Source organism: Vipera ursinii (assembly GCF_947247035.1).
Source record: "Vipera ursinii genome assembly, chromosome: 2".
In the NCBI taxonomy this organism is placed as follows: domain Eukaryota; kingdom Metazoa; phylum Chordata; class Lepidosauria; order Squamata; family Viperidae; genus Vipera; species Vipera ursinii.
In genome coordinates, this window is record NC_139513.1 from 206,831,159 (window position 1) to 206,857,441 (window position 26,283).

Here is a 26,283-nt window from a genome sequence, read left to right on the forward strand (position 1 = left end):
CATTAAACAGTTTTTAAGATTTATGTTCCTTGACAAATGTCTTCCTTGTTCCACAGTGCAAGCTAGTTTTGAATTACAGAAAGAAGGGAAAAAATAACGTGTGCATAGTCTCTGTTTGGGAGATATGTGTATTGATGTGGAGATGTATATTGTCTGTTCCACTGGAGATGTTTGACACCAACATTTCTGAACCTCGGTATCCTCTGTATGGGTTGGAATGACATCCCTCAAAATTTCTAACCAACCTTAACATTTCCAGAAGGCATCAATTTAAGAAAGACTGCTTATGAAATCTTCAAATAAATGTACATTGCCTTTTCAATTCTTAACTAAATGCAAAAATCCAGACAATACACACACATGAAAGTTTTGGGTGAAAAAACAAGCAATGGCAAATTACAATTAGTAGTTATAAGAAGGAGCATAGTTGGCAGATACTTAGAATGGTGATTATTTTGTCGAATTTCTGTTGTGGCATTCCCAATCCTTACAATGAGGTTTTATTTGTCACGTGAAAAAAGTATTAGATCAAAGTTTGTTTATTCATATGATGTAGAAATACTTTTGGTATCATATACTACTAGAAAAAAAAATGTTTACACAGGTTCCAGTGACTGATTTCTGTTCCTCTGTTTCCGTTTTAGAAATCAGCTACATGCTGTGGAGATGACATAAAGTTAAGAGAAGAGAAAGACCACTGTAGTGCCAATTTTTTGGAGTCCGCTAGTAACTGTGCAACAGAACAAGACAAAATGGAAATCGAAGCCCTTGTTTCGGAACATAGAGACAGCATAGTCGGGACCTCAACATGTGCAACAGACAATCAAAGTCACTTACTTTCAACTATTGCCAGTCACAATGGATTGAAAGACCGACATGAATCTTTGGACAGTGAGGTTGCTCAAGAGATCAGATATCTTGATGAGGTGCTAGAAGCAAATTGTTGTGATTCTGCTCCTGATAACCCCTTTAATGGGATGACTTCCTCTTCTCCTGAGAGAAGTGTACCTCTTGTTGTGGGTGATTCTAGTCCATCTGTTCATATTACCAATGATTTCTCAGTACTCAGTGAGCCTTATGGCGTTAAAGTCGGAAGACAAACACCTCCAGCCCTTGAGCCCAGTGGAATTAATACAGCATCTGGGAAGCTAAAACCAAATGGCCATTTTGTAGAGCTATTGCAAGAAGACCCCTGTGAGACTCTGAAAGTGCCAGTCAGTCCATGCTCTTCCACAAGCTCAAGGTCTTCCAAGGATGGAGAATTGACATTAGCTACCATTAAGAAAGAAGCCAAGTTTGAGCTGAGAGCCTTTCAGGAAGACAAAAAACCATGTAAACTTTTTGAGGAAGAGGACCCAGGAGAGAATTACAGAGTGCGTAAAGTGAGGCCTTCTGATGAAATAATAGAACTAGAAAAGGAGAGACGAGAGCTCATCAGAAGCCAGGCTGTCAAGAAAAATCCAGAAATAGCTGCAAAGTGGTGGAATCCACCCCAAGAGAAAACATTAGAGGAACAGCTGGATGAAGAACACTTGGAGTCTCACAAGAAGTACAAAGAGCGCAAACAGAAGCAACAGCCACCATCGATGCCTGTAAAGCATGCCTCCTATTCCTGTGCACCATCAGATTCAGCCCATAAAAATCAAAAAGTTGATATTGTCACAGAACAAATAGATTTTTCAGCTGCTCGGAAACAATTTCAGTTAATGGAAAATTCAGAGCAGCAAAATCATCCAGCTGCACTGAAGCGAACAGGGACCCCTAAAATGTTCACTATCCAACCATTCTATAAACCAATAGGTCCATCCCAAATGGACCGGCGAACAATCTCCGTTACAAAACCTGTGACTGTATATGGACAAGCTAGTAATAATGATGTAGCTGCTACAAATACTGAGAAGCTGACCTGCATCTCAGACGACAGCATTAGTCAGAAACTCTCTGATGGTCCTATAGGACTGACTCCTTATGGCGACTCTACAAAGTGTGTTCAGGCCATCAAGATATGGTCAGATGATGATGAATTCACAAGTGCCAAAGCAGTCCTTACAGTGGTAAAGGATGATGAACACAGTGTATCAGATCAGTTCTCAAAATCAATCAGTGTTTCTTCTCCTCCAGAAGAACTAGACTCTGGTTTAGATGAATTATCTGTCAGATCACAGGATACAACTGTTTTGGAAACTCTTTCCAATGACTTCAGCATGGACAATATCAGCGACAGTGGTGCCTCTAATGAAACCATGAATCCCCTTCAGGAAAATTCCCTTACTGATTTCTCCTTGCCCCAGACTCCACAAGCTACCACACCTGAGTGTCGAGATCTTCCAAAGTCACTCAGTGACCATGGCTTTTATTCTCCTTCTTCACCACCAGTCAACTTTGTGCTCAATGAAGAGCAGTTGGAATATCAGGCTGATCTCCTGGTTCAAAATGCTATTCAACAAGCCATTGCCGAGCAGGCTAATAAAATCAATCATCAGCAAGCAAATAATATCATGGGCCAAACTAATGGTCAAGAACAAGAGGAGCTGGGCAGGGCACCATATTCTGAGAACCAGCCTGGTTCAACGTTTCAGCCACCTCAAGTGTCATCTCCTATGCAAGAGAAACGTGATACAGCACCAAAGATCTCTTCAGCTCAAGATTCTGCACTCAGGGAAATGCAACCATCTCCTGTTGCTTATACCACCCAAGTAGTCGGTGTGGAAGAAGTCAAGCCAGAAGTCAGCTATTTTAGCAAATATTCAGAAGCCGCTGAGCTTAGAAGCACAGCTTCCATTTTGGCTATGCAAGAAACGGAGGTGGCAGTAGGGCCTTTTAAATTAAGATCAAAAAAGCAGAGGACTTTGTCCATGATAGAAGAAGAAATACGTGCAACCCAGCAGAGAGAGGAGGAACTAAAAAGACAAAGACAAGATATGCAGCTAACACAGAACCCTGTCATAAAGAGTGCGCCTCCACCATCCACCCGAGCCGCATCTTACAAAACAGCACCAGGTAAGAACGTGGCATAGAATGTTTTCTTAGCGAAACAGATAGTTGTTTTTAGATTATTTGGGTACAAATCATCAGTGTTCCAGAACTTCTTTAATAAGTATTAATAAATGGCTTATTGGATCAGATTGATGGTAGCACCATATTTCCATAATGTTGATCAGCTGGGCATGAAAACAACTGACCCAATCTCTACGATAGGATAGGATAGGATAGGATAGGATAGGATAGGATAGGATAGGATTCTTTATTGGCCAAGTGTGATTGGGCACACAAGGAATTTGTCTCCAGTGGATAAGCTCTCACTGTACATACATAGGTCTTAGATCATAAATCATAGTTATAATCATTAATCATAAGATACAAACAACAAGTGATCAATCATAAGATACCAATGGGAGACGATTGTAGGAAAAATGAGAAAAGATGAGAAATGAGAAGATGGGAAGGATGATAAGATGAAAAGGATAATTAATAGCAATACAACCCTACTACATGGTTAAATATTTTTAGGCCTAAGACGGTGCTGTGGAATTAGGTGTTCAGTAGAGTGTTGGCACAGAAGAAAAATCTATCTTTGTGTCTAGTTGCTTTGGCAAGCAATGCCCTATAGCGATGTCCTGAGGGGAGAAGTTGAAATAGATTTTGTCCACGAAGTAAGGGGACTATAGATATTTTCTCAGCCATCTTTCTGGTTCGTGCAATATACAGATCCTCAGTGGAAGGCAGGCTGGTTGCAGTCGTTTTATCTGCAATTCTAACTATCCATTGAAGTCTATACTTATGTGTCTATATTCTAAGATATTCTGTATATAACCTTGTAGGTGCCATTTATTTATAGTGACTAATAATAGTTTTGTTATCAGACCATTTTTGTGCTTCTTGTGGCAAAAATATCCATGTTAATTATGCATTTTAGAAAAATTGGGGTGGGGAGTATTGCTTTGCCCTATAATTATTAACCAGTTTCATTAAAGGATTCTGAATTTGTATGAGGATTTTACAAAAATGCTTTGAAAGTTCAAATATAGAATGTTCCACATTATTCAGACTTTAGCTAAATAGAGCCATTGTGCAGCCATCACAAGGACAGCTATTTTGAAAATAAATTTTACTGACAGCTGGAAAAAGAAATGCAAATTTTCATTAGAACTGAGGCAATATTTATGGGTAGATCAAATTTTATAGCAAAACAAACAAAATAATGAGCATATTTTACGTTTTGAGATTTGTTTTTGCTGTATTATCAACCATCTTCAGTCTCATCAAAGTCTGAATGTAGGTTTGTTCAGTGGTGTGTGTATATATTTGAGTGGTGTGTGTGTCTACACGTATGGCCATTTTATTGTTATGTATGTCATAAAATATATTTCACATATGAATATGTGAAATATATTTTATGACATACATAACAATAAAATGGCCATACGTGTAGACACACACACCACTCATACATTTATGGAAAAAAGTAGAGTAGCTGACAGCCAGTGACAGATTTGTGGGTCTAGGAGACAATGGAAATTTGTTCTAGCAAAATGCTGCACGTCAAACAACAATGTAGAATATATGTTTTAATGTGTAACTGGAGGAAGGTTAAATGTCAAGCCTATTAATATTCATATTCGGTATCCTTAAAGCCTGCAGTCAACTAGGCTAGAGACAGTCGGCGGTCAAGTGGGGGTGGGACACAGTTATCTATATTGCAACAAAAAATGGACAACAGATTTGGTATATGAACTGAACATATAGACATGAGAAGGACTAATTTAATTTAATTTAATATTTAATTTATTGAGATTTAAATTAAATTAAATTAGTCCTTCTCATGTCTATATGTTCAGTTCATATACCAAATCTGTTGTCCATTTTGACTAGAAGTTCATAAAAGCTGACTTTGCTTTTACAGGCAAATTAGGAGCCATGCTTCAGCATTTTGGTTTTTCAGCTTCCTTTGTATTGTTTTATATATATATATAAAATACGGTCTTGAGTGATTTTTAAAACATGCCTAAAATGAACTAGGTTTTAAATTCCATAAAAGTGGCCTTTGCACATTTCATAGGCATTACGCTCTTGAGTCCAAATACTGTCTTAAACTCGCAGCGTCCCAAGTGATCTCCAGATGGTCACAAAGGGAGCATCTCGGAGTTCCCTAAGAAAAGAATTTTACAGAGTCAGCCTTCTGCATACAGGTAGTCCTCAAATTTACAATAGTTCATTTAATGACAGTTTGAAGTTACCACAGTGCTGAAAAAGTGACTTCTGACCATTTTTGACACCATTGCAGCAACTTCTTGGTCACATGATTTATATCTGTGTGCTTGACAACTGATTCATATTTATGACGGTTTCAGTGTCCTGGGGTCCATGGGGAAACCAGATTCGCTTAGTAACCACGTTACTAATTTAACAACTGCAGTGATTCAGTTAACAGATGGGACAAGAAAAGTCGTAATATGAGGCAAACCTCACTTAACAAATTTCTCACTGAGCAACATAAATTATGGGCTCAATTACGGTCGTAAGTTGAGGAGTACCTGTAGCGTGTGGCTAGACACTTAGCCAATAGGAATGATGGAACTGCAAACTTCATCTGATAGTCTTATGATACAAGTAAGTAGACACACTAGGGTAGAACATATAAATGCGCACTATTCATGGGACATAATTGTCTGACTTTGCGTATATTTTTATTCCAAGATATTGCTCTGTTTTGAGACACTGGTGAGACTTGAATGTATTTAATCTTCATTTTGTTTCTTTCCCATTCAACACATAATAAATGAAACAGAAAAATAGTGCCATGATATACTTCCATGACCATCAGCTATGAGGCATGGGAAGTTCCTAAATTACATGATTTTGAAGCCAATATCAAGAAGAAGAATTCTTCGGAAACAGGAACTGCAAGTATTTGCTTTGCAAACAATCTCAGATCCGGTTCCAAATAAATTGGCTGCATTTTAATCACAGCAATTCTGGGAAAGCAGCTGGATTCATCTTCACCAAGCTTGTGCTAATATTGTTCCTTAGCACAAATAAATATTCTCAGTCTGTTTCACAAAATCGGAGGGGGAAAACCCAGAACATTGGTTAATAAATCACCACATTTTTATTTAGCAGGAGATTAACAAGGGGACATTTTTATATGCTAGGATTTGAATGTGTAGCTGAGTCAGTATTTCCCAAATTTCAAGAGGATTTAACTGCATAGATGTTTTTGGACATCCTGAAAAACTTAGTGCACTTTAAGGGTGGATGCTGATAAATATCAGTATACAATTAGAAAGGATTGTTCATACGCCCAGATACAGGAACATCACAGAAGCCTACATAAAATATGACATAAAAGAGGAAAACAAATTAAGAAATATGATGATGATGCACCTATGTGCTCTAACCACAAAGCTCTCTGTTATGACAGCTTATAGAAAAAGGAAAGGATCCTGCATTTTCTCTATAAGATGATGTGTATGTGTTGGAGGCTAAATCTCTTCTGGTATGTAGCTTATTTACAAATTTCTTTGACATTCTTGTTCAGAGACCCGAACGTGGGGAAAACACACACACACACACACACACACACACACGTGTGTGTGTGTGTGTGTGTGTATAAAACAATAGATTATTGTACTTCTCGCTGAAACTAGGCTCTCCTGTGATGTTTGGGGAGCATAAGCCTACCAAACAGATAATATACGGTATTTGAAAATCAGCACTTCTGATTTATTTCATTTAGAGAGAAACATTCAAAGAAAAACAGACAAAATAGAGATAAGGTCTGATATGAGAAGGTCGATAACCACTTTGAATTTTCCACAAAAGTCCCATAATAACAAGATTAATTTTATGCTAAACAAGATTAATTTTATGCTAAAAGAGCCATCTGGAAATATATATATATATATTTAAGAGTTGTATGTTCAGTATCTACCATTTCCCCCTAGTACTAAATCAAGTCTCACGGCCAACTCATGTTTTATTTAAAGTCATTCAAGCTGCATTTACCTTGTTGAACTGTGAATTTATAATCAGATTATGAACAGAAGCTTTTCTTCACATTTACAAGCAGTAAAGACATTGTTTATACTAATAGCCCATTTATAGCACTTGTATAAAGGTGGGGGGGGGGGTGAGAATGTTGATCTGGAAATGACCCTGGGAAAGACTAACTTTCTCCCATTAAGCCCAGAGAGAGTTTTTCTAGTTCTCTCTTGTCCCCCACCACAAAAACATTCCTGGTCCCACAGTGCAAGTCTTGTTCAGGCCATCCTTCCTTACAACTGGTTTTCCTGTGATTTCATTTCCTGACTTTTATGCCGTCACTGAAATTCTCTTTAAGGTTTAAATTTTCTTGTTGAAATGCTATGAAACAGTACGTTTACTAGTTCCTTTGTTTATAAACATATACTCCCCATCTTTATGGGGAAATATAAGTCAATTTTTGAAAAAGATGGGAAAAATATCTGTGTGCTCTCAATTAATTGAAATAAATTAGTAGGAATTTAATATCTGTAGATAGCTAATAAGATACTAACTTTTTCTAGTACTCATCCCACTTATCTTTATCTAAGCCAGTTGTATGCCTGTCCACTGATGTTGATCATAATACTTTTTCGGAAGTCTAAATGTGTCCATGAGAAATCCAGTAGTAGATTTTGTCTCAAACTGGGCCAATTCTAGTTAACTACAGTTTGACACAAAAAAACCCTGAGTAACAGTGAGGGCCAGGTCTCTCCACATCTTCAGATCTTGCATTATTTCGGCAGATGTGGAGACACCTGGCCCACAGAATCGCCAAGAGTTGGACTCAACTGAACAGACAACTTCAAGTTCTGCAATTATCAAGCCCGCTATAAAAACAGTGAACGGGAACCTGTATATAACACTAAACATTTCTAGGAGCTGCTTACAAGAGGAAATCCGAATTTCAAGCTTTGATGTTAGCGGTAAGGAGGATTGCCTGATGGAGAACAATATGTAACTCAAATATAATAATAATAATAATAATAATAATAATAATAATAATAATAATAATAACAACAATAACAACAATAATAATAATAATAATAGTAATGATGATGAAGAAGAAGAAGAAGAAGAAGAAGTAGTTGGAGGTTATCTAGTCCAACCTCCTGCTAAGGCAGGAAACCTTATACCATTTCATACAAATGGCTGTCCAGTCTCTTCTTAAAAACTTCCAGTGTTGGAGCATTCACCACTTCTGGAGGCAGGTTGTTCCACTGATCAATTGTTCTGTCAAGAAGTTTCTCCTTAGTTCTAGGTTGCTTCTCTCCTTGACTAGTTTCCATCCGTTGCTTCTTGTCCTGCCTTTGGGCGCTTTGGAGAATAGCTTGACTCCCTCTTCTTTGTGGCAGCCCCTGAGATATTGGAACACTGCTATCATGTAACCCCTCACTCTTCTCTTCATTAAACTACACATACCCAATTAAACTACACATACCCACATACACATATTGAATACTTTAGACTCATTTTTACATCAATACTTGAAAATTTTGATTACCCTTTTTTAATTTTCCAATCCTTGAGCATCACTGTCCTCTTAGACCACAGATTTATATTATACTCTTCATGCTATCCCATCCACCTTATCCTTGCCACTTAATGTTTGAGATTAAGAGAGCAGTGCTTTGTTCTGCGCAGGTCCTTGCACAGCTCTCAGTGAGGTATAAAGCCCTCCATCTTTGTCAGATGTCTCATCTGTGAACACAAGGAAGTTTCTTACAGGATGTGACTGATGCTTCATGGCAGCTGCAGCTTTCTCTCATCCTGCCTTTATGACACCATTCATATTAATGAATAAGCAGTTGCTTCAGAAAACAGCTTGCTGTTTTCTCTTTTGCTTTTGCTTTTGCTCAGATATATATGTCTGTGTGTCCCTGCCTTGCAACTCCTCTCTTTCATTGAGGCAAGACCCCTTACGCCCTTGAAGGCAATGAGAATTCCTTCGGATTAGAAACACACACCCTGAATTCCTTCCTTACAAAATGTCATGTGATTTTGTGGACATACCCATGTGGTTTTCTTGGCAACAGAGTGAATGTGGTTTACCATTGCTTTTCTCTGCAGTATTTTTTCTACTACCCAGTCCAGCCCATAAGCCAAGATGATTTTGTGTTTAAAAGTTAAATAGCAAATGATATGAGTTGGAATTTCAAATAGTTGAACTACTTCGGCAGAAGCCCATCAGAATTGTATGATTTGTGTCAGACAAACATACCATATATTGTATATATTATAGTCATAGGCTCTTCCTATTATGAAATTCCAGGTACGGTATCTTGTATAAAACTTTTTATAAGTTTATCCCATAAATTTTAACTTTTATAAATGCCCCCAAAGGAGGAAGGCGAATAAAGAAATCAAAGTACGATCTTTAAAGACAAACATGTTACATGTTTGTCAACTGGAGACTAATAAACGAGAAAATTAAAAATGTAGTTGCAGAAAATGGGTTTTAATTAATTCAGCTTGTCACAGGTAACATCATATATGCAGGAAACAAGCAAATTCACTCCCATCCTAACTTAAAACTATTTTACTTTGCTTGCTCAGATTCCTACAAGTTTATTTTGTTGAATAAAGTTAGCTGTCATTTCAAATCCTATTTGAATAGAGCAATATAAAAATCTGGATTTTTTTTAAAAAAGTAACACAAATATGATTTTCCTCTTTTCCCTCTGGAGATGGATCTGACCCTACTGGCATTTCATAGGTCCTTACAGACCTGGCTCTACATCAGAACCGAGACCTCAAGTGTGTGTAGGGACCTGTTTCTAGGTTATTTTAGCAATTGCGATTATTCTCAGCTGCTCTGCATTTTAATTTTTTTATTATTGTAATTGCTCTTTTTAAATTTTGTTTGCCACCCAGTCACTTGGCGAGATAGATGACCATACAGATTGAATAAATATATGCCAGCAACCGGTCCACACAAACAAGCAAAGCCCCCTCTGCGAGATGCAGGCAGCACACAAAACCACGCCCCCCCTGGCCCACAGAAAAACCTCTCTCCACGGAACCGGTCCCTGGTGCCCCAAAGGTTGGGGACCTCTGGTATATACAGTATATTCCTCAAACGTTGGTGCTCTACCAGAGGCCTGGGAGTTTGAGGATTCTGCACAGGATCTTAGCTATTCTTAGCACTGTGGTCTTCTGGCTAGAGAGTTCTAATGTCATTCCTAGGATCTGTTGGATTACATAACTATTGCATCAAGGCACCAGAATCTTTTTGATGTTTTGTGAAATGTCTTGCCCTTTGGGTAAACAAGGTTCCAATTTTGATAACTTTTTGGATGTCTGTCCTCATATATTTGCCTTTTCCAAATGTGTATTTCCCCAAACTTTTGCCTTTTTTTAATGAAGAATTTTTTAATTTATTTTTTAGTATTTTTATTCTGTTTCTACTTCTTTTCAGTTAAACCTGTATTAAAATTGGGATCAATAATGGATTGAAATCAAACCTAGAATAGTAAAAAACATAACAGAGCAAATAAATAGAACCTGTGCAAGAGCTATGTTTTAAAATGTATAGTTTGGAAGTATATTTATTTTAGGTGATATAATTATTTCTAAGAATTTTAGGTGCCAAAATATTACTTTGGCTTATTTGTATATGGGCTTATTTACAAGTATATACAATAGTACTATTTAAAATGTGTACCTGCAGAATAAGCCAAATTTATGAAAATTAAAACATACAAAAATTCAAGGGTTGGCTTATCTGCATTTTTCACGGTATTTTGTTTCAGAATTCAAGGGTCTGCTCATTTGAGGATGAGCTGATAGATGAATATATATGGGATATACATTTTAAATCTTATTTTTTTTAAAAAAATCAACTTTTTAAGAAATCTATGTTGAATATTGAAAATGCTCTTTGGCTGGAAAAACACTGAAATTATTTTAGAATTCTTAAATGTGCTTCAAAATAATTGAAAAAATGAAAATTGATATAGAAATACTTTTAATAAAGAACTGACTAAATCTCAGAAACAATTGTTATGTCATTTGATATTGTGTCACTTTCATAGGTGAAATACTTCAGAAATTTCATAGGTGCCTTGCTCCACCCAGTGGTTGGGCTAGGCATGTAAAATAATTCTTTTTTTGCTATGCATTGTGCTTTTATATGTTGGTGTAAGGCACCTCCTCCAGGTTAAGCATGTTAAAATAATGAGCAAAGAAACATAGGTTCTTGTTTTACTAGGACTATCAGATCAGATCTCAAATAATTCAGATAACTAGTAGAAAGTTCTACTGCTGCATAATGATCATCTAGATTTGTGCAGGCCAGATGTCGGACCCCTTATATCAGGGGTCCCCAATTGGTGGACCGGCACTGGTCCGCGGCACGCCAGAAACTGGTCCGTTGAAGCAAGCGAAGCCCCATCCACAGGATGCAGGCAGCAGGCAAAACCACACCCCCTCTGGTCCACAAAAGAACCTCTCCACAGAACCGGTCCCTGATGCCCAAAAGGTTGGGGATATATTACTTGCTTTCCTAGATCCATCTCTTTTCCATTTCTTCTCGAATTAAGAACAATGTGCAGGTAGTCCTCAACTTACGACCACAATTGAGCCCAAAATTTCCGTTGCTAAGTGAGACATTTGTTAAGTGAATTTGGCCCCATTTTATGACCTTTCTTTGCCACAGTTGTAAAGTGAATCACTGCGGTTTTTAAGTTGGTAATGTGGTTGTTAAATGAATCTGGCTTCCCCATTGACTTTGCTTGTCAGAAGATCACAAATTATGATCACATAACCCTGGGACACAGTTGCCAAGCCTCTGAAATTTGATCATGTGACCAGGGGGATGCTATAAAGGTCACAAGTGTGAAAAATGGTCATAAGTCACTTTTTCACTGCCGTTGTAACTTTGAGTGGTCACTAAATGAACTGTTGTAAGCAGAGGACTACCTGTATCAATAATCTCTGAACCAACATCCTTGATTTAAAACAGAAAATACCATTACGTGGTCAATATACAATACACTGCATTTTGTCTGCATTGTGGATTTTGTAACATGGTTATGGATTAAAGGCATTTAGTATCTAATAGGAAGCCACCTATCATTATTGCTTCCTATTTTGTGAAACTAAAATGGAATTTAGGATCTCTACAAATAATGACACAGCTAAATCTATATTCAGAGAATGCAGATTTAGCATCTGTAAGAACTTGCTCAGTCAGACATAAGTCCCCTAGTCTTGCATTTTTTATAATTGAATATCGACCTGTGAAAAACCTGGAACACCCTTCTGTTTATTGGAATTCTTGGGGTCAATGCTAGCTAGTCATAAGTTGTTTTTTAAAAAATCTTAAATTTCTTCTTATATTGAAAAGATGTCTGGATTGTACATTTTACTTTTGAAGGGCAGTGATTACCGTATTTTTCCGTGTATAAGACACACCCTAATATAAGAAGCTCTGGCGTGTGAGTTCCAAGCTTACAGCCAACAAAGTCAGCGCTGGGAGCAGCTGCCTCCCAGAGCTCTAAATAGACGCCTCCCGGCTGTCCCGACCCACCTAACCAGCATCGGGCACGATGAGCATTCATAGTTCACAGCAGCAGCCTTCCGACTCTGGTAAACAAACTGGCATGAGCACCGCCGTGACAGGAAGGCAAGGGAAGCGAAGACAGATTTTAAACTCCCCGCTGTTTCCGTGCCAATCAGCTGTTCGGCAGAGCGCTGAACAGCTAAGCCGGCAAATCCGGATGTTTGGCCGGCCGCTATTATTGAGCAGGACGGCCTCGCAGCTGTGTTCCACAGGGTTCCCGGCCAGCATACAGGTACGAGGGAGGGAAAGGGCTGTCGCTGCCATCCATGCTGCTGGTCCCATCTGCTGCCTCCGGATGCCGCCATCTAACGATCTTGCCCCCTCCCCCCTTCCCGTTAGTGGCAAGCCCACAGGGGCTTGACATCTGTGCCAGGCGGCATGGCAGTGGTATGTAAAGAACCCACACAGGCATGCCCTGGGCTGTGGAGGTTACCGTTATTTTTTCGCGTATAAGACGCTGCACTTGTATAAGACGCACCTGATTTTTGAACAGGAAAAAAATAGTATCTTATACACAGAAAAATATGGTAATTCATTTACTGGTGACTCATTCTAGTTTTTTTTTTTAATGAAGATCAGAGCCATATCACCTCCACTTTTCAAGAAGTACAGTATCTCTTAGGTATTAAGTCAGGGGTGTCAAACTCAATTTCATTGAGGGCCACATCAGCATTGCAGTTGCCCTCAGGGGGCCGGTTGGGTGTGGCCTGGGTGGGTGTGGCCTACTGGGTGGGCGTGGCTAGAGTGCATATGGCCTACTGAGTGGGCATGGCCAGCTCTACATCATTCGCATCAAGGGTGCCTATGGGGGCCTGGGCAGGAGTGGGACGGATCTGAGGGTCTCTGGCAGGAGAAGGGTCTCTGGGCCAGGGCCAAGGCAGTGGGGGCCGTTCCCACACTGTTTCCAGGATGCCTTCGTGGGCCGCATGAAACCACTTTGCGGGCCGGATCTGGCCCCCGGGCCTTGTGTTTGACATGTCTGTATTAAGTGATCCACTGTTGGACAAATGTCTGTCAACTAACTATTCATCCATCTATGAGTGCAGCTCTGTTAATCTTGCAGGAGTAACCAATGCATGGATTTATATTCAGTCATTAATGTGTCTCAGTAACTACATTTGCCTCCTAGTTGGTATAGTACAGGCAGCAGTATATTGGTACACAGAGTGATTCTTAAATTAAAGAGTCTGATTTCAGTACTATGAAAACTATGCACATCTCTAGGGTAAAAAACTGAATTTTCACTGTACTTGCAGAAACCCTGGGCAAAATGCACAAAATCTGTAGTTTGGATTGAGATATGAGAGGTACCAAAAATTATCAGGCCATTTGCAGACCCAAGAATGGATGAGAATTCTTAGAAGAACATTTTTTAATAAATGATTTAAGCATGCCTGTTCATTTGCGTACACTTAGCAAAAAAGAAAGAATATGAATTTTAAAATACTGTTGCTATATTTATGGCAATAGATTGGAATTATTGTGGATATTATGAGAGCTGTGAAAGTATGTCAGACTTATTTTTTTGGAAGTATTAAGAATGGGAGAGGGGAGGAATGGATATGGAAAAAAAGGGTTGAAGTGAAAAAAACTAGAGATAGTAAAATGATTGCAAAGGAAGATGCTAGTTCTCTATGAAATGGTATAAAAAGATTGGTTAATTTTCAAACAGAGTGAATATGAAGTAGAGGACATTGGAAGAGTGAAAAGAATCATGTTACGGAGTGCCACAGAAGTACATGTAGAGTTATGCTAATGGGAAATATGAAAAAGGATGGTTGGTGAAATGCTGGAGGGTGAGAGGGGAAAGCATAGATAAGAGGTTTATTTTTGTAAAAGAAATGAAAATGAGAGAAAAATGAAGTACTAGGTGCATAGAGAGAGAGAAAATGCAAAGAATGTTGAAAAAAAACCCCAAATGGTTAAGATTAAAGGAGGCGATACAGAGTGATTTTGATGGAAATAAAAATTGTTTGGGAAATGTGAAAATAAGACTAAACAAGAAAATTCCAGTAGACTGAATCAGATTAAAAATGAAGTGATGCAACGATGTTTGATGAATTTGAAGCAAGGCAATCCTGGAAGGAGTATATTTTAATAAGAATTATAATTTGTGTCACGAGCAAATTTGAAATGAGTGCTACATATGTTAGTGTCCAAGAAAAAACATGTTGTAAAGGAAGTAATAAATTATATGAGAATGTAGTAAATAGGTAACGCTGCAGGTGTAATTGGTGTTATTGGCGAAATGGGGTTAAAAATGTTGTGGTTTCCTAATACAATGGTATGACTAATTTGAAAACTATGTCCTCCAATTAAGATGCTGCTGTTGTTTCCTACGCAAGGGAGAAAAAGTAAAAGTTAATGCAAAAACTGAAGTGGGAATAAGTTTAAATGTGTGTGGTAAGTTGTTTTATACAGCTCTGATTGATAGTATACAAAATGTGACAACGGGCAACATTTGAGAAGTGTAGTGTGCCTAATACTTGGCAGGACAGATACAGAACAGATTTTTGTTCTCCAGCAAGTCATTAAGAAATGTGTAAATATGAGGGGGGAAAAGTTCCCTCTGTCCAGTTGTATCTGACTCTAGGGCAGGGGTAGGCAACCTCGGCTCTTTTATGACTCGTGGACTTCAACTCCCAGAATTCCTGAGTCAGCTGACTCAGGAATTCTGGGAGTTGAAGTCCACAAGTCATAAAAGAGCCGAGGTTGCCTACCCCTACTCTACGGGCAGTGCTCATCTCTGTTTCCTAACCACTGTTATCTAAAGACACTTCCATGATCATGTGGCCGGCATGACTGCACTCCCAGGTGCGTTGAACGGTGTGATCTCCCCACCGAAGTGGTTCCTATTTATCTACTTGCATTTGCATGCTTTCAAACTGCTAGGCTGCCAGGAGCTTTGGCAAGAATGGGAACTCATCCCATCACACGGTGCTTGAGCTGCCAATCTTCCAGTCGACCAGCCACTTCCCCAAACAAATCAATGTGAGTCTGTGTGTAGCAAAAATCAGAAAGTTATCACCTTTTCTGACTAATTGCATTAAAAGGCATAATAAGCTTTAAAAGAGCTGTAGCTCATATTATCAGATGCATCAAGAAGCTAAAGTTTGACAGAGGATTTAAATGCGGGAACGGGAGCCGGACAGGCTGGTTATACAGATTTCATGCGAGACAGATACAAAGTACCTTATCACATAACAATTGGAAAGCATTACAAACCCACTGTGTTTGTTGACACCTGAAATTGCCTGAAACTTTTTGATATATATGTGAATTCAGCAGGGTTTCACCCAATGGTACAACACTGTTAAAGTCTTGTAGGACATTGTAGAGGAGGGGTGTCAAGCTCGCAACGTCACATGACATGTCACAACGTATCACAACTTTTTTTCCCATTGCTGGCAATAGGGTGGGTGCGGTTTCACCATGACGCATCCAGCCCGTGGGCCTGCAGTTTGACAGCCCTGTTGTAGAGTATCCTAGGTGAGTGAAATGTTCTGTCCTTGTTTTGAGTCAAAAGTAGTATCAAACTTTCTCCTTAATGAGAATCAGGAATAGCTAAGAGCAGCAATCTTGTAAAACAGGCTGGCCATTAAATTTATGCTATTCAGAATAGCCCACGGCTGTGAGGAATTTCCTGGTTTGTATTGCTTTAACCCAACTGACAGTTCCTTGAAAGTAAATCCACTACACTGCGCAAGATGTAAGGCATCTGACAAAATGAGCTACAGAACAAGTCTCCATTCTGTAATCTAAGAAACTGGCTTACCTTGTAGCTACGTGGGAGAGGTTGGTTGCCAAATCTAGCTCTAGATTGCCTAGCTCCGTGGTGGCAAACCTATGGCATGCGTGCCACAGGTGGCATGCAGAGCCCTCTCTGTGGGCACGCGCACCATCGCCCCAGTCCTATGCCTTCAGCTGGGTTTTATAAAATCTTTTCGCTTTAGGCCTCCGCCACCGTGTGCCAAAAAAAAAAGGTTCAATCAATTTCAACTTCTCGCAGGGAAAAAAAGATCTCGCAAAGTTGGAATTGATAGAACTTTTTAGTCCCACCCAGTCTGCTGTTACCACTGCAGCCACGCCCACACAATTGGCCATGCCCACCCAATGGGTCATGCCCACCCATCGGGTCACGCCTACCCAACACTCGTCGATATATACAGTAAGTGGGTTTTAGGTTGCAGTTTGGGCACTCGGTCTCTGAAAGGTTTGCCATCACTGGGCTAGCTCTTCTGGCTGCCATTAGGTCTTTTCAGTAATTGTTTCCAGAAGAGTGTAAGGCCAAATCCTATCCTTCCACACATATATTTTCTCCTCCAAGAGGTCGAAAGGGAGGAGAATTGTAAGGAAAACAAGTTGTTGGAGGAGTAGACATGTCGGCAAGGGGCAACCTTGACATTCTCCTTTCTTAGTACATTTTATCAAAACTGCTATGGCAATGCAGCCAATATGTTTCTCTTTATTAACACATTAACTCTGTCTTGAGGATAGTAACAGTAGATGGGCAGGAGTAATGCTTGCTAATTTTGAATGTTCATGCTTATATCATCTATTACCAATGCCTATGTATGATTATCCTTTTCTCCTACTTTCCTAGAATGAATAAATATGAGTACATTCTTCTGTCTGTAGGAATTCTTCCCACTGTTTTCTGAAGGGAAATTCCTCCAGTGTACACTGAATAAATAACAACTGCAGTGAGCCGTTTGGTCCTCTGTTTGATTCCAAATGTCTATTAATTCTTTCATATAAAATCAGTTCATTCTGTATAGAAGCCAGAGAACTACGGCCATAATTGTTGTTCACAAAGTGTGCTACCAGATCATGTTTAGTAACTTTCATCCACAGAGTATGAAACTTTATATCATGATAATGTGACTTATCTCTTTGGATCAGAAAGCCATGTCAGTAATTTTTTTTTTTGTTTTCAGAATAAATTGCCTACTTATTCAAAGTAGAGCTTCTGCTATATTTCTGACCTCTGGTGGTAAATAGTAATTTTTGTGCCTTGACTGAACTGTCCAGTTTTTTGCATACTGCATGCACAGAAACGACATCATTTTAATGGATTTAACACAAAGCCGTTTATGTCCACAGCTGCTTTTATGAGAATATAAAAATATAGTTAAGTGTTTTCTTGTTCATGATAATTAAAGAGATCATCATTTAGAAAAGTAGGAATGGAGAACATTTCTTTCCTTCAGTATTTCAGAATTAAACATTAGCCAAACCATTATTATTTTAAATATATGTTGGGGTGATTTTTTTTTATGTTTGACAGTTAAACAAAGAAATATATTTGAGCCTCGAAATAGTGTAATTTCAAGACACATTCTGTGGTGCTGGTATCATGTGAAGAAATCAGATGCATTGGGGATCAGATTGCAGGGGCAACCCCCTGTGGGCTTGCCACTAACAGAAGGAGGGAGAGGGGGACAAGATCGTCGGATGGAGGCGTCCAGAGGCAGCGGATGGGACCAGCAGCAGAGATGGCAACGACAGCCGTTTCCCTCCCTCGTACCCATACGCTGGAAGGGGGACCCTGCGGAACGCAACCGCGAGGCCATCCCACTGAGCAGCTGATCTGTGTGGAGAAACGGGGAGCGGAAATCCTGCCTCGCTTCCTTGCCTTGCTGCCATACCGGCGCTCACGCCAGATGCTGGCTAGCTGGCTGGGGGGTGGGGCCGGCCGGGAGGTGTCTATTTAGAGCACTGGGAGGAGGTTGCTCCCAGCGCTGGCTTTGTTGGCTGTTTGTTTGAATACTGCATGCCAGAGCGTACCGTGAATAAACCCGACCACCTGTGAACTCAACGGCTTGTTTCTTGTTGGAGCCAGGGGTGCGGCAAGGACCTTTGACATCTGGTTTACTGGAATGCGTAGATACAGGTATTTAGTTTTGGCCTCCTGGAACACTCTATGCCTAGCAAGGGCATTCTGATTCCTTGATCCAAATATTAATTCAGGTAACAGCAGTGGTGGCGCAGTGGTTAGAATGCGGCATTGCAGGCTAACTCTGCCCACAGTCTGGAGTTCAGTTCTGACTGGCTCAAGGTTGACTCAGCCTTCCATCCTTCTGAGGTGGATAAAATGACCCAGATTGGTAGGGGCAATATGCTGACTCTGCAAACTCCTTAGAGAAGATTGTAAGGCACTGTGGAACAGTATATAAGTCTAAGTGCTATTATTATTATTGCCTGAACCATTTATTTGGAAAATGTGACTCCTTAGTTACAATAGTTTCATTGGCTACTAATCTATTTGGGGGCATAAATCAAAGTGCTGATTGTGACTGTTGGATCAAACTCTTTTAACAGATTATTTTGTTCTGTATGAAACTATCTTCATTTTAAGGGAGTGCCTTTATGTATCATCACTTTGAAAGCACATTAGATAAGATAGCAAGAAAGTGCATTTAAATGAACTAATTGTTGGAGTTTAGGATTTAGGCGGAAAAAATGTTCACTTTTTCTTTGTATAGTTAGTTAATTGTTTTGGCTGATGAGCTTTTGAATTTACTTCTACTGTTAATGCCTTGAACTGCCACTGTTTCTACAAAATTAAAGGTAAAGACTTCTTTGACATCTAAACAACTGCTGATGGTATGGACGTATCCATGTCAGTTTTCTTGGCAACATTGTGCAAGTGATCCGACTTTGCCTTTTACTGGGGATTTTATTTTTTTACCAGTCTAGCCTACAGCCCTGGAATTTGCTGATGGTCTTTCACCCAAACCCTGTCCAGGTTTGACTTGTATGTGACATGCATCAATTAGTAATTTGAGAAGCCTTACCTTCACTGGCATTTCTCAGAGGATATGGTTAATATAGCATGGACAGCCTTATCCATTGCATTTGAAAAACCAGCATGGATGAGAGAGCAACAAACCATAGAGCGACTTCTTCTCGCGTGCCTTCCGCTCTTTTGCTTTTAGTCTAACTAAAATCAGGAAGCAGTGAAGCATCTCAAAGGAAAACAGAAATGTAGCCCTGTACTGTATAGGTCAGGAGTAGGCAACCTTGGCTCTTTTATGACTCATGGACTTCCAACTCCCAGAATTCCTGAGTCAGCTATGCTGGGAGTTGAAGTCCATGAGTCATAAAAGAGCCAAGGTTGCCTACCCCTGGTATAGGTAGACCAAAATTGGGACCAGCATTATCCATTGTTAAGCCAGGCAGTTGTTATAGGAGTTTATGCCCTTTTTGCCATGGTTGTTAAGCAAATAACCACAGCTTTAAAGTGACTCACACAGTCGTTAAGTGAATCTGGCTTTTCCCATTGGTGTTGTTGATCGGAAGCCAGATGGGAAGGTTGAAAAATTTATTTATTTATTATATTTATTTATTATATTTTTATACCGCCCTTCTCCCGAAGGACTCAGGGCGGTGTACAGGGCAATAAATATAAAAAACAGAATATAAAAGTTAAAATACAATTAAATATAATGCCCAAATTTAAAATTTTACACAATAATTAAGAACATGTTTAAAACCCTGTGATCACATGACCCCAGGATGCTGCAACTGTCATAAATATGTGCCTGATCACCAAGTGCCAGAATTGTGGTCGTAACAATAGTTGTAAGTGTAAGAATTGGTTGCAAAAATCACATTTTCTCAGTGCTGTTGATCGCTAAACAAGTGATTATAGGTCAAGGACATCTGTAGTCAGTTCTAAAAGCATGGTTGCTGATGCCCAATAGTTCCCTTGAAAGAACATTCGTCTGTATACACACACATACACAGACATATATGCATCCTTTTTTTTAGTTGTTATACTGTAGTTACTGGTCCCGGCTTGAAAATTGGTAGGCAATTTTTTTTTTAACACAATCCTTTTTAAGATGCCTCAAGCTTTCTCCTCTGTAATAACCTCTGCAGCTTATCCTGCTTAAGTGCTCCTTTGGTTTGGCAGTTGGGTGTATGTTTTCAGGCTTTCTTTTTCAAATCTGTTGCCTAGAGAAGGACATTTTGATTGGGTCTTTACAGGTAAAATAGAGAAGATCAAACCACCTCCATCTCCAACGGGTGAAGGTCCCCCCTCGCATCCCAGCTCCGCATCAGATGAAACTGGAGGATCCCAAAGAGGCAAGAACCTGATGCAGACGCTTATGGAAGACTATGAAAGTCACAAAACCAAAAGGCGGGAGAGGATGGATGAGAACAGTGTAAGCATATTCCGTTTCTCCCTTGCCATTTCTTCCATGCACAGACTTCCGGAGGAAAAAAAAAAGCCCTTAGGCTTTTATAAGTTGCCTTCCAAGAATTTGGTGGACAAGGCAATAAGCAAAACAGAACAGAGTGAGGAAAATTGAAGAAGAAGAAGAAAAAAAATCAATTCCTTTTAAAGGGCGCATGAGAAGGGGGGTTTGCATAGGAGACTGCCCAGATTGCTAGGTGCAGAATACCGGGGGCAAACCAAATATTCTTTCCATAGCAACTCTGCCAATGGTGAGGGAGACCTGGGTGGGGAAAGGCAGTGAAGAGGAAGAGGTTGGAAGGCCATACTTGCAGCAACGTCGACTCCCAAATGAGTTTTGTTCCCCATGGATTGGGGCTGGATACTGGGTAGATGTAAATTTATTGAGCTGCCCTGTGAAAACTTTGACCCCTCTCGTGAGCCAGCATTTCTTCAGCCGAGATCAAGGCTGGAAAATATTTAGTACAATCAGAAATTGCAGAGTTACCAAGCTAGCGGTGGTGGGGAAATATGTCAGGAAATGAGGGTGGGTTTTTTTTCCCCTCACAGCTTTTTTGAGGGAAAAATGCCTAATTCTAATGCAATCGATTTAGCTTTCCCTAAAGATTGGAGGGTCGGTGTCTGTCTAGGCTCCAGGGAAAGGTTCTCTTCCTGGATCTTCTCAGATGACCTTCCTCACTAGCCAGGGCCGGTATCAGGGCCTTCTGAATCAGATTAGATGGGTAGATGTATTCGAGGAGAGGTGATTCTCAAGTATCCCAGGTCCACATGCCATGTAGGACTTTGTAGTTCATTACAAAATATCTTTGAATTGCACTTTGAAACAGACCGATACCCAGTGCAGCACGCAGAGCAGAGATGGAACGTGTGCTGCTGGCATGGCCACGTTTTGCACCAGCTGTAGCTTCTGAGTGCTCTTCAAGGACAGGCCCAGGTGGAGCGTGTGACAGTAGCCCGTTTGGGAGGTAACCAGGGCATGAGTAACAGAGAGAGCCTCACACTGCCACGCTCTTAACTGCCAGGGTTTTTGTAATCAGTCATTTGTGAATGAGGATGAAGTGAGTCCTGAGGAAGCCAGTTCTAAGGCTACTACCGCTCCTCTATTTATGTTCCTTTGTTTTACTAAGGTTCCTACCTATGTTTAAAAACCCTCTGGACCCAGACCTTATATTATCTCTAACTCTATTCAGAATCCTCATCTCCTACTGATAATCCTTAGAGTACCCTGTTATTATTAGTACAAGGGGAATGATCTAATAAGTAGCTTAAAGCCTTCTGAAAAACCCCTGCCCTCATGGGTTCTTTTCCTCTATTATTAGACCATTACACATTGGTAGCTTTATAGCCTTTCTGAGCTAAACCATTAAGTGTCCCTGCTGAAGATTTTACCTCAGAAGCAAAATCCATGATAGGTCACCCCCAAGAGCTTGCTCTCCCATCATTCTTTGCTGAATGACAGCTGAGATTATGGATCTCCATTTTGAGATTATGACTCAGTCCACAAACATCAATCTCTTCTATGGGGAATAAGCAAGGAAACTCATCAGTATGCATAAATCACAGCGACCAGGGCAAAGGAGAAATTAGTTGCACCCTAATTTTTCTGGTGGCTATTTCTGAATTCACACAACTTGATAATTTGGTTTTTTCATGACAAGCCCTCAGGTTATGACAGCAAATGGGACTAGACCTGCCATCTCTAAGTGATGGTCATAAAGCATGATGTATCACTTAGTGAAGGCAATTCTGGCTGTCCCAATTGCTGTCATTAAGTGAGGACCACACAGACTTCCAAGTTCTTGCCATCTTTCCCATTGACTTTGCTTGTGGGAAGCCAGCAGGGAATGTCAGAAACTGCAGTTGCCTGACTGGTTTTCTGTAATGTCATAATCATGAGCTGGATGCCAAGATCATGACCTCATGATCCCGTGGATGCTGTGAGGCCAGAACGACCTGTCATAATTCCCCCCTCATTCAGCATCAGCATCATCAAAAATTTAACCAAAATGAGTGATTGTAACCCAAGGACTGCCTGTATTCTAAAGAAGAGATGAGAGAGATTGGGCAGTGATCATATGTGCTAATCATCTGTGATTCATGGAGAGAGCCAAAATTTGTCTTAAGGTGTAGAAAATTCTAAATGGGGCTCTGTGTGGGCACAAAACTCATATGTATAAATTCACAGAAGACCACTTCAATGGTCTTTAATTAGAGGTAAGTAATCAGTTTTTTTATTGGCAAAGTACTGTCCATTTCAAATATCTCCATTTGTTAAAGGGAAGGATTTTGGTTATCTAAGAGAAAGTAAAGCCTTTAGGGTGTAGGATTTGGGAAATCCTTAGTTTGTAATAGAAGAATTATATAGATAAGTAGATACAGTTGAAAGTAACATGCAGCTTATGCTGGTGTTCTTAAATTGCCTATTATGCTTAGCAGGTTTTTTTAAACAGATAAAACTGCCTTAGGGAGAAATTCAGAGGCAGATACCCATTTTCGGTTCATTGTAAGCATCATTCTCTTTCTCTGTTCTTTTTGCACACTAATGAGAGTCTTTTCTCTTTCTGCTAGTACAACTATAAATTACTGTCTAACAAGGTTACTTCTGAGGTACTTTTCAAATGTTTGCCCTTTTAAGCACTTTGATTATTCATTTTTTTCTTCTTCTTTTGCATGAGACTTTTTGAGAGCTTCTCCGTTTTTGCATGCTGCTATAGTTTGCTTCCCGCTGCTTTATTTGTTGGAGGAATATTTGAAATTAGAAGCCATCATTTCCCTGCCCCCCCATGATTTCCCCACACCTAGACTATCAGTTGGATGGATGACGCCTCACACTGCTTTTGGGAGTTCCCGCTAAATCTGTAGACTTACACCTTGGATAGCCACAAGGTTTTCTTTCTCCCGTTGTTTCTGGTAAATTTTGGGCAGGGCTGGTATGCTTCAGGTCCAGCCTGTAAAAAGGTGCCATCTGATGGGACTTCGGAGATGGGCCTCCTTTTCCATTGCTGTCCAGGAAGAAGCATTCCCCTAAAATCTAACTGATTTTTTTGTGGTTTCTCCGACACCTTACAGCCATCGTATTGTTATCTGGTTGATTTGTCTTTGGTGTTGTTTTAACTCAATGATCTATACTTTGCAAATTTACCTAAATTCCTAATTGCTGTGATCGGTAGGCTGACTAAATAAGTAAGATGAAATCTCTTGAACCTACACTCCAACCATACAATGCAATTTGAAGGAATCAAAATCATTCCTTTCCCCAAAGCTTCCATGAGAAATCGTATCTAGCTGCCATGTTAGGGTTCCTCCTTAAGGGAGCACAAAAAGAGAGAATTCTAGATAGAAACACTTTCCAGACTTGAAGCAGGTATTTGAACTACAACCTGTAGTTTCAGATTGATTTTGTAGCCTGGATGTCTTCCCTGTGATCAGCCCATAATCCCCAACAATGTTATCAAAGAGTTATGCTTCTTGGCAACAACCCTGAAACCTGGCTTCAGTCCCGCCGTAGGTATCATGCTAACTAAGGGCACCTCCCTAATTTATCATTCTGGGTGTGTTAGAACAGCAATTTCCTGAATCTCCTGCCAGTGTGGCTAACGGGGATTCAGGGATTTCAATCCCAATACCTCTGAAAGCCAATCTTATTCTATACAACTGAAAATGTCACATTATTGATTCATTATCCTAATTAGGCACACTATAGCATTTTCCTTCTTCCCTGGCAACTGATTTCAACAAAAAATCTTACGTTTTCATATGAGATCTCCTCAGCGTCCCGGGATCCTACTTGCTTTTTTTTTTCCAAATAAATACCTGCATGTGACTTTGTGGCTTAGAAGATAGAGGAAAATTAGAAGGAAGCCCAAGTTTAGAAAATTGTAAAAAAAATATCAACATTTTTAAAAAAAAACAGATGCCAAGGGAGCCAGCAAGCATTGCACTTTGTGAAAGAGGACCTAATTTTGAGTGTGCAGATAGGAGTAAATATAGAGGTCTTAAACACATTATCAATATATCTGTTGATTCATTGTCTCTCTGATATGTGATGGCATCTCTTAAGAAGATGGATAGATCATAGAGATGGATGCTGATTTTCCATGAAGGTTGATTGCAACAAAGAGTTTGGCCAAGAGTGTTCTTTGATCACAGTTCTATGTGCTCTTCTGCTTCAAGGTATAGCAAAAGCTGTTGGTTCAGAGAAGATTGGAGACATGATAAGTTAGAGGGTATAGCATAGGAAACAGCGGTTCTGCCATACTAACTGAACACCTATATAAGGTAGTTTATACTGTACATGTCTACTCCAAAAAAAATCCCATAGGTTGGGTTTACTGCCTGCAAATGGGGCACAGAATTACAGCCTGAAATCTCGTTACTTTGCTATATAACTACTGTAAAAGATGTTTTATTGGGGGGATTGGAAATCAACCCCTCACACCTCCCCCCCCCCCCCAAAAGAGCAACCCATTTTACTTCAGGATAATAAACTAGACTTACAGGTCAACTTTGCCCTGAGAGCATAAAATAGCATATTTAGCGTACTCTCCTTCATTTTTTTCCCCCCTCATCACAACAACCTAGATTTCCTGGGTTGGGCTAGGAAATAATGACTGTACTCTTTCATTTATGTATATTTTTACTTGGGAGCTCATAAGCTGACATCCTCATCCCACTGTTTCTCTGTTTGAGTCTGTGTAAAGAGAGTATCAAAGATAAAAAGAGTAAGAAACGCCCCAGTAAATTTAAAGAAGGGCAAAAGAGGTTGTGCGTAGACCAATCAAATGTGTGTCTACGTAAAAGTGATTACTTAGCAGTGCTGATATTGCTTTAGCTTGTTCCAAGATTTGCTGTCTTACCAGCAATATTACAAAGTCGGTAAGGAACAGAGTTAAAGAACTGCCCAAAACTTCTCCATGAGTCATCTTGCCTAAATTTTAAGAGTTTTGCCACTCTTTTTCCTCCTGCTTCGTTTTTCCTGGAGAAAAAAAAAATAGGGATAAATGCAGTGCAGTCACAATGCTGATAGAAGAGAATACTTGCAGCTCAGGGTTGAATTGTGGGGTCCTTGGGGGTCTCTGAGCTTGGTGGTTTTCTTGTAGACGTTTCATTACTAAGCCAGGTAACTTCATCAGTGCCATCTGCAAGAAAACCACCAAGCTCAGAGACCCCCAAGGACCCCATAGTTACAGTACTTTTTGAACTGACAGCACTGGGGTTATATACCTGGAAGTGAATTTCCTCACCAGGAATTCATGATCAAAATATTCTGCTTCATTCATTCACTTCTATCATACATCTGTACAACACTTCTACTATTCTCCTCCTTAATTGGGAATTCAGTGTGAGACATCAGCAGCAATGCTGTTATTTTTCTACTTATTTTACCACCACCACCCCAAGTGCACTCAACAAGGTGACTAAGTTATTCCCTTGGATTTTCAGGTAGCTATGAATATATTTAACCTGTCTGAAATGTGTTTTTTGTCTCTGATTTCTA

General features: G+C 39.8%; 1 protein-coding gene across 2 annotated transcripts in view; it reads left to right on the forward strand.

Moving 5' to 3' along the window:
- LOC310633943 (PALM2-AKAP2 fusion protein-like) overlaps positions 1–26,283 on the forward strand; it is a 73,044-nt gene that overhangs the window by 42,668 nt on the left and 4,093 nt on the right. The window contains exons 2-4 of one of the 2 annotated variants that reach the window (XM_083351945.1): positions 645–3,000; positions 20,576–20,754; positions 23,355–23,393. In XM_083351945.1, coding sequence (XP_083208071.1) covers positions 753–3,000; positions 20,576–20,754; positions 23,355–23,393 — 2,466 coding nt within the window. In that variant the 5' untranslated portion in view covers positions 645–752. The remainder of the gene's footprint in view (positions 1–644; positions 3,001–20,575; positions 20,755–23,354; positions 23,394–26,283) is intronic. The other variant, XM_083351946.1, reaches the window with a different exon arrangement.